This window comes from Prionailurus bengalensis, chromosome D1 (genome assembly GCF_016509475.1).
Source record: "Prionailurus bengalensis isolate Pbe53 chromosome D1, Fcat_Pben_1.1_paternal_pri, whole genome shotgun sequence".
Taxonomy (NCBI): Eukaryota; Metazoa; Chordata; class Mammalia; order Carnivora; family Felidae; genus Prionailurus; species Prionailurus bengalensis.
In genome coordinates this window covers 90,244,821-90,260,347 of record NC_057346.1, presented here as the reverse complement: position 1 = coordinate 90,260,347, position 15,527 = coordinate 90,244,821, and the positions used below count along the sequence as shown (strand labels likewise).

At 49.7% G+C, this 15,527-nt stretch overlaps 1 protein-coding gene across 3 annotated transcripts in view; it reads right to left on the bottom strand.

Annotated features, from left to right (window-relative positions):
- Positions 1-15,527, bottom strand: part of LDLRAD3 (low density lipoprotein receptor class A domain containing 3) — a 241,193-nt gene that overhangs the window by 144,528 nt on the left and 81,138 nt on the right. Inside the window, exon 1 of one of the 3 annotated variants that reach the window (XM_043580972.1) lies at positions 3,514-3,805. The exons of the other annotated variants lie outside the window; for them this stretch is intronic. Within the exon in view, the coding sequence (XP_043436907.1) occupies positions 3,514-3,559 (46 nt within the window). The 5' untranslated portion in view covers positions 3,560-3,805. Of the gene's footprint in view, positions 1-3,513; positions 3,806-15,527 lie in introns of those variants that run through there. 3 annotated transcript variants of the gene reach the window in all.

The following is a 15,527-nucleotide window of genomic DNA, read 5'->3' as shown; positions in this document are numbered from 1 at the left end:
CATACAGTATTACAGGATTACTATTATCAGGGCTGTGAGTTTCCTAGTGGCCAAAGCAACAAAGGAAACATGATAAGGAGTCAGAGTAAAGCGTACAGAACACTAAGACCTAACCATTTAAGAGAAAAGAGATTTTTGGTACTCTCTCCTCATAACCCAGATGTAAGTGAATACATCACAAAATGTGAGGCAGTCACAAAATTTGAACCCAGAGCAGATTTGAACCCAGAGCAGAATCCCAGTTCTGAAAAGGCTGCCTAATATCTAAGCATTCGGTGAAGGATGGGTGTGAATGTGCCGCCATTTGTATTCCACATTCATGTCCTCAACAGTGTGGCTGAGTGATGGAATGATTAAGATTCTGCTGTCATGAGGGGCGCCTGGGTGGCGCAGTCGGTTAAGCGTCCGACTTCAGCCAGGTCACGATCTCGCGGTCCGCGAGTTCGAGCCCCGCGTCGGGCTCTGGGCTGATGGCTCGGAGCCTGGAGCCTGTTTCCGATTCTGTGTCTCCCTCTCTCTCTGCCCCTCCCCCGTTCATGCTCTGTCTCTCTCTGTCCCAAAAATAAATTAAAAAAATGTTGAAAAAAAAAAGATTCTGCTGTCATGATGGGCATTGAGGAGGGCACTTGGGATGAGCACTGGGCATTGTATGTAAGCGATGAATCACAGGAATCTAGGCCTGAAGCCAAGAGCACGCTGCATACACTGTATGTTACCTAACTTGGCAATAAACTTGGCAATAAATTTATATACATATACATATATATATATATATATATATATATATATATATATATAAAGAGTCTGCAGTCAGACTGGTTATGCTCAAATCCCAGCTCTGTCCCTATCTAGTGATACAATTTTTAACTTTCGGTGCCTCAGTTTCCTCATCTGTAAAGTGGAGATGACCATCATAGTACCCAAACTCATAAAGCAATTGTGGACATTAGACGTAAATCATGTTGAGCACTTCTTAGGCTCTACTGCACCAATGTAAGCTATTAATAGCACCCCTACTCCCACCACACTTTATTGGTAACTGATCACACGCCAGCACTGTTCTCGGCAGTAGAGGACACAGCCCTATCCCAGGCAGGGGAGGTCTTGCTCTCATGGAGCTCCAACAAACACACAGACAAAATCGGACAGTGCTAAGTGCTCCACGGAGATGGAAGATGTGATCGTGGGTGCATGGTTGGTATGGATAATCAGGAAGGGAATTTCAGAGGCCAAAGCAGTTATGATGAGAACTAAATGACAAGCAGCAGCCAGCCAAGCAGGGATGAGAGGGGAGAGCAGCCCAGGCGGAGAGCCCATCACAAAAACACACCAGTGACAAAGACTGGAAAGGCCCGGGAACAGGAGGGGCAGCCAGGCAAGGCTGGAGCAGGCTGCCCCCGGGGCGAGGCAGGGAAAGCAGGAGCCAGGTCCAGGAGGGATTCCTCAGGGAAGGAGTCTGGGTTTGATTCCAAGTGAAAGTGATGGGAAGTGTTACAGGGGAGTGATTTTATTTACTTTTCTAAAAGATCTTGGGCTGCCCTTGGGAGAGTGGGATGAAGCAAATGAAGCAGGTAGTCGTTCCAGGAGGGGACAACAGTGCCTGGAGGTGTGTGGGAGTAGTGAAGACAGAGAGCTGTGCATGGACTTGACTCAGAACCTTCTAGATCAGGGTGTCTCAACCGCAGCACTGTTGACATTTGGGGCTGGAAAAGTCCTTGGCGTGGGGGACTGTCCCATGCACGGCAGGATGTTTCACAGCATCCCTGGCTTCCACCACTAGATGCCAGCAGCATCCCCAGTTCTGACAACCAAGAATGTCTCCAGACATGGCCAAATAACTAACCCTGGGAGCCCAAATCACCCCTGGCTGAGAACCACTGCTTTAGAGGCAGAGCTGACTGGCTTTTGCTAATAGGCGGGATCAGGGAGAAAGGGCAGTCAGCAAAAGAGAGGCCTCAAGGATGATTCCCACGTTTTTGTCCATAACAAGGTAAGATCACCTCAAACATTCAGCTTGCTTGCTTTGTCTGCCACTGAACTTGCTCCTGATTTTCAGTGTCACTCATTCATTCATTCAAATGGTCCACAGAGGGGCAATCTGGGTGGCTCAGTCAGTTGAGCATCCAACTTCGGTTCGGGTCCTGATCTCGTGGTTCCTGAATGAGCCCTGCATCGGGCTGTGCTAATAGCCCAGAGCCTGAAGCCTGCTTCAGATTCTATCTCCCTCTCCTTCTTCCCTTCCCCTGCTCACACTTGGTCTCTCTCAAAAATAAACATTAAAAAAAAAAAAAAAAAAAAACACAGTCCACAGAGTCAGCCATACCTCATCCCAGGGAGGCCTGGCTTACAGACTTAAAGAGCTTACAGTCTAACAGGGACATAGACATACAAGCAAGTGGAGTTGGTACAGGACACATGGGTTAGAAGAACCCGTGAGACTAAGCAGAAGCACAAAGGAGAACATGGCCCTTTACTCCTGGGGGAGGCAGGGGAGGCACCATGGAGGCTGAAGGCTGTGCTGGAGGACAGAAGCCCAGGGGGAAAAAGAGCATGTGCAAAGGCCCAGAGGAATGAGCCTGAATGGCTAGGGAGGCACGCAAGGTGGGGCAGGAGCTGCAGCCAGTGAGACAGGCAGAGCCAGCCAGGAGGTCTCTCTGGGACTTCGGAGCCCCCTTTACTCCATGGGGGACCTGGGAGCCCCTGGAAGTCTACCGTTATCCATATTCCTCACATCTAAGGATTTAAAAAACAAACAAACCTCGAAGTGGGTTATCTACTGAGTGCTCACATTATACCAACTCCAGTGCAGGGAACTCTACATAGACGAGGTGCCTCATCCCCTTCTCCACATGAGAAAATGGCAGCCTCAGGAAGTTCAATGACTCGGTCAAGACTTCCCAGCTGCCAAGTGGCAGGGCCAGGATCCGAGCCCAGGCTGGCTGGCTTCAGAGTCCTCTGCCTCCTGCTTTAAGCAAGGTAGTAGTAATATGATTTGGTCTGTGGTTTAGGAAGATGATTCAGGAAATAAATATTTGGGCATCACCAGTTTATGGGAGGGGAGGAGATCTCCAATGTGGGGAGTGGGGGGGGGGAGTATTAGACGAGAAGGAAGGAATCTATTTCTGGTAAATAATGATGCAGGAAGCAGACCAAGAGGGCCTCCCTGCCAGGGAGAAGAGCAGCCTGGAAATAGGGGATGGAATCCCAGTGAACAAAAGATGGAAGTGAAGGATGTGGTCCGTAGTGTCCAACACAGCTTGGGGGCCAGGTAAGGTCGGATCTCGACACTGGATCTGACAACCAGGAGTTTCCTGTGATCCTCCCCAGAGCAAACTCATGACTGTGGTGCATGTGAAAGCCATACTACAGAGGGTTGTGTCACAGACTAGGCACAACAAAGCACAAGGACAGGGCAGGGGCCTGTAGGACTCTGGCCTGAGGAAGAATTTGGGGCCAGGGAAAGACTGACGATAAAGAGGTGAGTTCCCAAACTGGAATGCAGGTCAGACTCACCTGGGGAAACAGCACACAGAGAATTCTGGCCCCACTCTAGGCCCATGAGCCACTCTTTCCCAGGATGACCTCAATCTGTGGAGGACTCGGACAACCACAGTGGCTTAGGAGCCACTGGACTGGGCAGTGTTTCTTATAGTGTGCTCCCAGAAACACTTCAGCTCCAGGGTCCCCTCCTCACTCTGGTGATTGAGATTCCCAGGAAGGTCCTGGGAAGTTGTTTACTGAGGCCTCCGGGGCATTCTGATGCAGCCTAGAAACCATGGCCTCTAGACCCTCTCTGCTCAAAGTGTAGACCTCAGATCTGCAGCATCGGTAACCCCCTGGGAGCCACGCCCCTGACTCACTCAATTAGAATCTGTAGTTTACCAAGATCCCATGCCTTTATGATATACACAGTGTTTGCGAAGTTCTAGACTAGAATGGAAGGAGGGTCCTGGGGTAGAGGGGAGAGGTACTCAGGTGCCCTCCTGCCAGACATCTTTAGTGCAGATTGCCCTGAGATTTGCCTGCTGCCAATTTTTATGAAAGATAGCAAAGCATCACTGAAATGAACCCTCATACAGGTTTTAACGCTTCAGGCCCCTGCTGGGCCCTCTGGGCAGAGGAGCAAAGTCAGGCATGACTTCAGACATTTCAAATGCAATCCTTTCTTGCATGGGAATGGGACAGGCAGGACATTTAACATGCACTCCCTTTACAAGGGAGGCAGGAAAGCTGCATCTGAGCCCTAGAAACCTTTTGGTACAGATCCGCCATGGCACACACTTACCTGCAGGGGGCAGCAGAGCAGAGAGGTCAAGCCGCTCCCTCAAGCCTGCACGTCTGCTTTCCTAACGTGACTCGTGACTCCCAAACTGCTTCAGCCAATGACCTAACTTCTCCAAACCACAATTCATCAGTAAAATGGGAGTACTGGTAGGACTTACCTCATGGGACAGTTGTGATGACTAAAGGAGATCATCCATGCAGAGCACTGGGTATAGTGCCTGGTCCGCAGGGAAAAGTTTTATAGTCTGACCCAGAGCCTGTTCACTAACTTGCTCACTGAGGGTCGCCAGCATTCTGCATAAGCCTCAACAGACCTAAATCCATTCCTACGTGTGTATGCCCACGTGCCAGAAAACCATTCTGCATTTTCACAGAGGGAAGGACATTCTATTTTAAATCACAGGCATCTGTAGTTGTAACGGGGGTTGGAGAAGATCAAGTCCCTTTATAGATGAGAGAACTAAGGCCCAGAAAAGGCAGAGTGCATACCCATGGCAATAGTTAGTTCTCTGCACCAGAGTATGCCGTGCTGGCCAGCAAGACTGCAGACTATGTCCTTCCGGTGTTTTGGCTCCTCCTCTGAGCACAGGTACCAAGGCTGTGTAGGAAGTGCTGAGCAGGGGAGGCCTGAATGTGCTCCCTGCCACCCTCTCCAGGGCTGTGCTAAGCATAGTGAGTGTCCCTACAAGCCTGGAATCAAATGGAGAAGCCGCTGAAGCTGCTGGGTGCCCTGTGTTCCTGAACACAAAAGCCCTTGATTAGCCCCTGCCTCTCGTCTTTAAATCCAAGCAAAATATCAGGATGCAATGACTGAGCTGATAATAATAGGTATCTAGGCAAAGGCTTAGAAAGAGAAAGGCAAGGCTCTCCCAGAGGTCACACCCCTCGGGGCCCAAAGGAAAAGGAAAGAGCCGGGAGGAATATTTACCCTCAGAAGAATGATTAATTAACAAGGAGGAATTAGGATAGGTGAGGCAGAGAAGGAGGACAGGAGGTCAGGCTGTTAAAGCAAATCAGTCAGGTGACCCCTTTAGAAGTCCTGAGGGAGAAACTGTGTGTGTGTGTGTGTGTTATAGGTGGGAGGAATCCTATTCCTACTTAGCAATCCCATCTGGCTCCCCATGAATAGAAAACCAGCTCTCACAAGAGCAGTAGTACTAGAGGGATACAAGAAGGAAAGCCAAGATTTGCTCCCAAAAGTCCTTGCGAACAGTCACCGTTCTCTCATTGGATGCTTTCATTTGTTCATCCAACAAATGTGTACTGAGCATCTTCTAAGTGCCAGAAGCTGACACTGTTTGGCGTGGGGATGATGGTGAACAAGAATTATGTGGGGCTTTTCCTGGTTGTCCTGAAGCTTCTAATATTACCTGGAAGATTTTACCTACCACTCCTTACTGCATCTGCTTGTTTACAAGCCAAAGGTAGAGGACGGCTATGGAAGCAGGGACAAGGTGGGTATAATGAAAAGGAAGGTCAGGAAGGCTTCTGGGCAGGGATGCAGTTATAGAATAAGAAGTTTCTGTCTTCATCCATCCATCCATCAATTCACCCACTGATCCATCCATCCATCCATCTATCCATCCACTCGCCCACCCATCCATCATTTCATCCACTGAGCCATCCATCAATTCATCTATCCATCAATCTACCCATCAATCCATCCACTAACCCACCCATTCATCCACTTATTCATCCATCCATCCATCCATCCATCCATCCATCCATCCATCTTCCTTCTTTTTGAGCATCAGTCTCTGCTAAGGTTTTCTAGTTCTGTACTCCCATCAGCAGAGAAGTCAAAGAACTGGGTGATGTCAATCCTGTAAAATAACCCTATCTCTGGGATGTCAGAGAGCAGGTTCCTACTTGGAAGGAAAAGAGAGTTCAATAAAGTAAAATCACATGCCCTAAGTTTCACGCAGAGTCAAGAACAAAAATAGAGTCTGCACCCCTACCCTGCTCAGCTGCGGCATACCAGCCTATCCTAAAATTCCCCCACAGGGGCACTGTTTTGTTTCCTCAGTTGTTTGTTTTGTTTTGATTTTACTCATGTCCTCTGCAGTCACGCACAGGGTAAATATGAAACCACTCCTATGTAATTTTCCTAAAGGCCAGCCTCACATATAAGGCTCTAAGGAGGACTGCTGATCAGTGGGAGAAAGAGCCTGGCAGAATTAGCAAATTAAGTGATGAAACAAATCTGCCTTTGTACTCCTACGGTCTGGAATGAAAAACAAAATATTTCTGAAATGCAGAACGCAGGGGGAAACCTGGCATGGGAACCAGAACATTAAATAGAAGCACAAGGGAAGTGTGTTTCACATATGTATTGTTTTCATAGTTGTTCACACTTGCCAAGATTTGGTTTGCATCAGAGCGTGATTACACAATCCACCGTTCATGTTTCTTCGGAAATACGCCCTGCAGCGCAAAGGAAAGAGTGGGACGTGATGGATGCTCTAGCAATCATGTCCATGGCCTCGTCCGTGAGGATGGCTGACGGCTAGTACCAGGGTGGCCGCGTTAAAACGGGACTTTAAAAAGAGACTCCCGGGTGGCAAAAAGAGGATCCCAAGCAGACGCTCGCCAGTCGATTGTGATTATTAGAGCAGTCAGGTCACCGACACCCACCATTCATAGTATGGAAACACTGTGCTTATAGCCTCATATTCATTACCCAGTCACGCAGCCAGCAATTAGTGAAGCTAGAACTTGATATCACCCGAAGCCTGAACGGTTCTAAAAACAGGGAACTTGTTAGTACCTAAGGCACCCCAACACGACCATTAAAGACTTCCAAAAAGCAGATTGGGGCCCATCACACAGAACAAATTCCCGAGGCTCCCGTGCTATGGTAGTTGGAAGCGAGCTCTGTCCTGGAAAAGGACAGTCGTGGGGCCATCTTTGCAGCTGCAGGTGCCAAGAAGAGAGCGAAGGGGGAACAGGGGTTTGTTAGGGAGCTGGCCCAGTGGGATTCAACTCTTTTTGTCTGTTTACTGCAGGACCCTCTTTGGGAAAAACAAAATCTTATGCAAACCCACCAGGTATTAAAAGACAAAACTGTAGCTGCTTCCCTTTCAGACAGAAGAGCCCAAGTCCAAAGCCCCCCAGGCTCTTCGGCCCTCCTGCCTGTCACTGTGGCGCTAAACCGTGGCACTCCAAGAAGCAAAGTGTGAACCGCTAACAGGACTCTCACCCCTCGCAACAGACATGAAAAGTCAGGCCCCAAACCAGACTACAGCTGGCTCCCTATCAATTCCTTCTGGTCTTTACAGCAGATAGTCTAGACCTTTCACACATTAGCTCCTACAGTTGAGGCAGCCTTACTCTTTATGCCTCATTTCCAATCACCCTACAGCTACCTGATGCATGTACATAAAGATGATGATGTTATTATTATTAATAACAGCTGAGGGGCACCTGGGTGGCTCAGTCGGTTGAGCATCTGACTTTTGATTTTAGCCCAGGTCATGATCCCAGGGTCACGGGATCAAGCCCCACATTAGGCTCCACGCTGAAGGAAGAGCCTTCTTAGGATTCTCTCTCTCTCTCTCTCTCTCTCTCTCTCTCTCTCTCTCTCTCTCTCTGTCTCTCTGCCCCTCTCACACACTCTGTCTCCAAAATAAAAAAAATAAGGGCGCCTGGGTGGCTCAGTCAGTTAAGCATCTGACTCTTGATTTCAGCTCAGGTCGTGATCTCATGGCCATGAGATCAAGCCCTGTGTAGGGCTCTGCACAGAGTGTGGAGCCTGCTCAGGGATTCTCTCTCTCTCCCCGCCGCTCCCCTGCTCACGTGCACTCACACTCTCTCATTCTCTCTCTCTCAAATAAACATTAAAAAACTTTAAAATAATAATAATAATAATAGTTAATTCTTCTCAAGAACTTAGTAAGTATTAAGCATTGCCTAAACACTGCACAGCTATAAATGTATTTAAACTCAGTGAGGCATCTGATTATCCCTTCTATTTGTTCCCCATGTTACAGATGAGGAAAGTGAGGCACAGAGAGAGTCAGTAACTTGCCTAGTGTGCAGAGGAAGCAGGACAGACCCAGGCAGGCTCGTGCCAGGCTTATGCACTCTGAAGCATTCCACACACTGCCTCCCGTGCAAAACTTGTAAGACGTTATCAGGAAGGAACAGTAGCCCGTTATCCCACCTCCCAGAGATACCCACTGTTAACGGGGATTGAATCTTGTTGGGAGTTACTTGCTGAGATTTACAAAGGCCAGGCACCTCTTGCTGACAATTTCATTTCCGGCGGAGATAAAGTCATTTTCTTCCGTGGGCAGTGCAGGGACAGCACTCGCGATCCGTTGGCTTTCTTTAGGAGACAGTATGCATGAATGCACCTTAAAGTAAAATGCTAACCCTCAGCACGTGGCCATCGCATCAGTTAGTGCCCTGTGTTCAGAACATTTTGCTTTGGAGGCCCACACACCTAGCTGAGATGCTTCCTACCTGCCTGGGCTTCTCAGAAGGGATGCTCTCTTGGGTATCCTTCCTTCCCTGATATGGAAAGGGGCTGACAATGTAAAAGCTTTGTGCTAACTTCCTCCTTCATGGAGACTGTTAGTCTAACCATAGGACAAGTGAGTCTCATAGTGCGGTGGGAGCAAGTCTCACCTGGGCTGCCGGTTAAGATGCAGAACCTCGGGTCTCCTTCTCGGACACTCTGCGTCAGCAGGTTTTGAGTTGCCCCCAAATCTACATTAACAGATGAGTCAGGTGACCCACCGAGCCCGCTTCTGGAAACACTGGTTGGGGACTGTCCCTCAGAGGCCAAGAGCCCCAGGTGGCGACAGCTTCGAGGTCCATTCAGTTGTTGTTCAGGAGAAAAGTCAAGGAAACTTAGTGGTTGAGGTTTGGGTTTTTCATTTTTTGATTCTGTCAATATTATCCGGAGCAGCTGCATCCTGAGCCATCGAGACAACACCACGGCAGTCTTTTATTCATTCAGAAAATGTACCAGTCGTGTCATTTTGAGAAGTCTGGCAACTGTCAGATGCCAGCAGGCAAGCATTTAAGCCTGTCTGACCATGATTTTTGAACAGGACGATTTAAAGTATAGGATAATGATGAGAACTGAAACAGACATTTATTGAATGTTTACTGCATGACAGGTACTGTTCTAGGAGCTTGACAGAAAGCCGCTTAATTTTCATAACCCGATGGAACACGACTATTGTGATCCCATTCGACAGACATGGCAAAGACGTACAGAGAGGTTAGGTGACTTGCCCAGGGCTGCACAGCTGGGAAGTGGTAGGGCAGGATCTGACCCACTCATCGGCCTCTTGACCACAAGGCACACAGTTAACGTCTTTTGTTGGTTTACAAGGCCCCATATGACTGGTTCCCCATCACGTACTTTTGTAAACACCCCCTGAAAAATCTCTCCTCCTCCCCACGCCACAGGAATTACTACAGGCATGCCGAAATAGACACCACCCTCTCTCTTACCCTCAGGGGCTGTGTGTAGGTTTCCTCTTTCCGTTGGAGGTCTTCAACCTCTTACTGGGTCATTCGCTCACCTTCGCTCTTCCAGCCTCAGCTTAGACAGTGGCCTTTTCCCAGAACATGCCCTGGATGCCCCAGGGGAGATTAGTGTCCCTTCTGTGGGATCCGAGAGCACCCAGGACGTGGCCCTGCCCTGCATGGATCACATACCACTGCCACTGCCTGTTCGTGGATTCATCTTCTCACCTGACTGAGGGCTCTCACAGCACAGGGATTTCCTCATGTGTTGTTTTCCCCCAGTGCCAACAAGGGTCAAGTGCACAGAAAGTGCTCTGTAAATGTCCGTTAAGAGAATTCATGAATGTATAACCTGGCTCAGCAGTGGCTGTGACAATGAAGAAAATGTACCCCCCAGATCTCTGAGAACAGGAAGCATGACTGATAGTCCCAGCAGAGGACCTCTGGACCCACTACCACATCTGGGCTAAAGCCACACCTCCCATGAGCTGCTCTTAGCCCCTGACCAGGCATGGCAAGTGTGCTAAGACAGGCCCATCCCTGAAAGAGCCGGGACTCCTCCAATAGGTGCCTGCGGCTCTAGGACATCCCATGGGCCTAGCAGAACCTTCCGTGGGCCGAGCCAGCAGTGTGAGGCTCCTCCTGCCCTCCTCTCCCTCCCCCTGACCTCTCTCCTTCCTCCGGTGCCAAACCTCCGGCAGGGCTCTCCCTGCCTCCTCCCCCTCCCACCCCCAGTGAAGCTCCTGAGTGCCCGATCCCATCCTGGTACCTGTGTCTCAGCAGACCTAAATAATACAGTCGTAACTGCTAAGCCACGGCCTGTCCCCAAAGTCAGGGCGGCCAGACAGGCTCTTCCCCAAGTCACCACGAGGGCCAATATCCCAGCACGCCACGAAAAGGCTAACTGGGGAAAGAGTGGGGGGCCTCACCTGCATTTCCATCTCAGGAGAAGCTCAGAGGAGGTCCTGAGTGACGGCAGGAACGGGGAAGGGACTGGGCGTAATGGCCAGGCCTTGGGTCACAGCATCAGGCACCGTCGCCGCTGTGCCCCAGAAACCCACCCCAACTGGGGGCGGCAGGCGATGCAGTCTCCCTCGCCCCTTCCCGGCATCAGGTTGGCCAGCTTCCTCTGTCCCGGGGAGGCAGGAACAATCCTGGTTTGGCTTTGAATGTCAGACAGCAAGTGGCTGAGACCCGCCACGTTCTGCATCAGCGCATCTGCTCCCCATCAGGTGACAGAGCTTCACTCCACTGCCCACCGGCTGCCCGCCTGCGGCCCGGCCACTGGGAGCCGCGTGAGCATCTGGGAGGTGGGAGGACATCAAGAGGCAGGCTGTGCCGGGGGCACAACAGGAAGCGGCCCAGTGACACACAGCACGGCAAGGGTGAGGGCTCCAGCAGGCTCCTGCCACAGCGCCCCCTCTCTCGGCCAAAATGCCCAAAGCGGCCAAGAGAAAAAAAATACACGACGCTGGGTGATCACCACAAAATCACCGGGTAGCGCGGCTGCCCTCCCTGAAGCACCTCCTCTTAGCTCGGGAGGGGAGTCAAAATCACCAGCTTGTTGCCAGATTCCAAAAGAACGCGAGCAGGGAATGATCCTGTACACCCGACAAGAGACAACAGGAGCCAAGATGGTCTTTGGGGCCCTGCATATTTCCGTCCTATCAAGAATCGGAGACACGGATTACCTACCTGCCTCCACACCCTCACCACCCCCGCCCCCCCCCACAACGAAGGGCACTGATGACAGAAATAAACAACTCGGGCACCTGCAAACAGATGACTTTCCAAAAGACTCAGAGACTATGTTCTCATTTGGAACGAACCTGATGTGCTTCCAGGTGGCAGAACATGACATACATGCATGTAAGTGATTTCGGTCCCTTCTCTTCATCCACGGACGCCAGCAAACCTTCTAGACCTAAGTCACTCCTTCATTCTTACATTTTATGGGACTCCCTTTGCAGGCATCTTAGCAAAGGACGTGATGTTAACAATGTCAAAAGCCAAAAGCTCCTGAAACGCTTAAGAGGGGGACACAGTTAGCTCTTGACCTCAAAGCCTCTCTCCCCGCTCCCCCCCCCCCATCTTCTCCCACTCTAAACCATCAGAAACTATTCTTCTCAAGCGTTACAAGCAAAAGAATATCTCTGGTCGCGTGTCTGAATGATATGAATGCACCACATCCTCGTCTTTTAATTATTACTTTCTCATCTGTCTCTGAATTTTTTAAAAAGCCATTAGGCAACTGCAAACTAGCCGTGTCACAGATGAAAGCACAAGTCTGCATTAAAAAAAATAAAAATAAAAAGACTGCACAGTCACAGCCTAACTTGGATCAGCAAAATTTGTCTAGACGTGCCAGGAAAAAAAAAATTTTTTTTGATGTTCTGTGATTTTGCAGCCATTTAAATTTTATTAGCAATTACAGAGCCTGTTACCACTGACTGCATCATGCAGTCACAGCCAAGTCCTGGCTATAAGAGCGTGTCTGCATGACAAAGGCCTGAGAGACCTCACCACACTCACTCTAGAGACACAAGACCACGTAGATTCCCCCAGCTCGGGCTACTTCATTAGGATTCTCCCCTTGCAGGGAAAAGGCAGCACGCAGTGCCGATAATAACAGAGTTCTCTGGAAGTGGCGGGGAGGACTGGCAAGACGGAGTGAGGCTGATATTTGCACAAGAGTTGATTTAAAAGATGACTTTAAGATGACTATGCCACTAACTTCTCAGCTGGTGACAGTATTGGCATTTAAATTGGTAGTTCCCGAGAAAGTGGTGGCAGGTCCCCAACAACAGCTGGCATCACCTGGGAAGGATGGAGGAAAGCAGAGGGGGCTTGATGGGGTTCCTGGTAGATGCCACATGAGTCTATCACCACCAGATAGGACTGGAATGGCCCCAGCAGGGATGTGTGAGGGGAGCCAGAACGAAATAATAAGATAAATCTTTCTAAGAGCTAGGGGTATTGGTGATTCAGAAATGAAAGGGGGGCGCCTGGGTGGCTCAGTCGGTTAAGCGTCTGACTTCGGCTCAGGTCACGATCTCACGGCTCATGAGTTCGAGCACCACACTGGGCTCTCTGCTGTCAACACAGAGCCTGCTTTGGATCCTCTGTCCCCTTCTCTCTTTGCCCCTCCCCAACTCGCTCTCTCTCAATAAATAAATAAACTTAAAAAAAAAAAATCAAAGAGCTGCTCTCCTCCAAGAAGAGACCAAATTGGACAAATTCTCCCAGTTTTTCTCTAGGCTCTGGAACACCTTACCTCAACCTTTCCCCCAACCAGAGTCTGAGGTTTCCTGTCCCAACTCCCAGGGAAGGGGCACCAGGACCTTGGCAGAGAGTCTGAGCCTTCTCACCTTCCGGGGGATCAATAGGGGCTCAAGAGCACTGTATTTGGCATGAGGCTTCCCCATCCTAGGCAGCCCCACAGTACCCCCCTCAAAAGAAGTATCATGGGGTCCCTGGGTTCTGGCTTCTGAAAATGGTTCAGAGAAGGGAAGATGTTCATTTTGACTGGCGTGCAGCCGATGTGAACATTCACAGTACTTCTGAAGTAGAAAGGTCCACCTTCCTTAGCTTAGACAACCTGCCAGAAAGCACAATCTACAGCATCTTCCAGGCCATGTCTGAGGACTAGAGGAGCCCAAGGAAGCCTGGATCGAAAACTCTCTGGCAACCCTGAAGACTCTCCCTTTTAGGGAGTTACGTAGAGCTGGGGAAGGCAGAAGACGGGAGAGTGTGTTCTTTCAAGCGCCTACTATGCACCAGACGTCAGCGCCTGCACATGTGATTTTCACACACCTCTTTTCAACTTGTTCCCATTTCACAGATGAAGAAACTGGGGCTCCAAGAAAGGAAGGGGCTAACCAGTGGCAGATCTGGGATCTAAACCAGATATGCGTGAGCCTGGGTGGCTCAGTCGGTTACGTGAATTTGACCTAGGCTCAGGTCATGATCTCAAGGTTCGTGAGCTCGAGCCCCACAGTGGGCTTTGGCTGACAGAGTGGAGCTTGCTTAGATCCTCTGTCTCTCTCTCTCTCTCTCTCTCTCTCTCTCTGCTCTTCCCCCACTCTCACTCTCTCAAAATAAATAAATAAGCCAACATTAAAAAAATAAATCAATAAACCAGAAATGTGCCTCCACACAGCCAGTAAGGATACAGCTAACATTTATTCAGTGCTTACTATGTGCCAGCAGCTACTTAAAAGGTTGTCAAGGTTTTAGCTCATTTAATCCTCGTAACAATTCCATGGGATTTAAGGAAACTGAGGCTAAGTATCTCACCCACGTCCCCAAGCTCACCTGCGACACAGCCGGGACCCAAGCCAGGTAGTGTGATTCCAGAGCCACCCTCCCCTCCCCCCAACCCCAGAAATTCTGCACGTGCACCCTGCCCTCAAGCACCCTAAGGAAAATGCACACATGGAACACTCTACCTGTTTGGAAATGTCTGTACTTTTGGTTGAAACATCCCATGCTAACAATCGGAGAAAATTCTGTTTCACTGAATCCAACACACGTGGATTGCAAGGCACGCCACTCTTTTATGTACAACTAAAGAAAGGAAAAAACCTGGCCAATTAAACGAGGACACCACGTTTTCCTACCCCATCCATTATCAGAGGCGTCTCCACTTGAGAGTTCTGAAAACATGAAAAGATGTGTGTCTCAGAATGAAACAAATACTGGAGGCCTTCGCACGAACAGGATGGTGAAATGCATGACAGACGCAGAGTGGAAGCAAGGTACCCTGAGTGCAGAAAGCAACCTAACGCTAACTCTGATTTTTCTAGAATACCTGATAATCCTGACTTTTACATGCAAGTTCCCAATTTAGACACAGTGGCAACTAATTGGTGCTTTTAGTGTCCTTGAGCAGGACAGAGGGGACCTGACTGCAGCCCAACATGGCCGGGAGGCCTCCCAGCTTCCTCTAGGTGGGCTGGAAGGCGGAGAGCTATCGGCCCGATGCAGTAATAGAGCCACCCCTGAGGCCCTCCAAGGCAAAGAACTGTCACAGGCTGCCTACACACTCACCAGCACTCTGAGTACCTTTTCATCATGGAAATGGCCAAATCAAGATGCCAGGTGAATTTTTAAAAAACTCTTTAAAAAGAGCTGAGTTTTTAAAAAATGCTTCATTTTCTCATACAAAACACTCTCCCCGGGCTTTCAAACCACTCCTGATCTACTGACACACCTGCTCTTGTTCCACGACCATCATGCTCTAAAGGCAGGGGTAAAACAAACGACAACAAAATCCCCCGAGTGGATACAGTGAGAACGCACAAGGCCCGCGGACCTCCAGAGGGCCGTGGCAGCTGCTGGTCACCGCCCATGCTTCCTCCTCTGTACGGACCCAGTGGGGCAGGTTGTGTTCTGGAACCTGTGAATGGAACCTTATTTGGAAACAAGGTCTTGGCATACGTAACCTAGTTAAGGTGAGGTCATAATGGATTAAGGTGGCCCCTAATCCAACGATGGGCGTCCTTTTAGGAAGAGGGAAATCCGTACACAGAGAGAGATGCACAGGGAAAGGGCCGCATGAAGGTGGAGGCAGACATTGGAGTGTTCCAGCCACGAGCCGAGGAAGCCCAGGAATGCCAGCAAGGAAGCAAGGAAGGACCCTCCCGTAGAGGCTTCAGAGACAGAATGGCCATGTCGTCACCTTGACTTTGGACATCTAGCTTCCAGAACCATGAGAGAATGCACTTCTGTGGTTTAATGTCATCCAGTCTGTGGTATCTTAT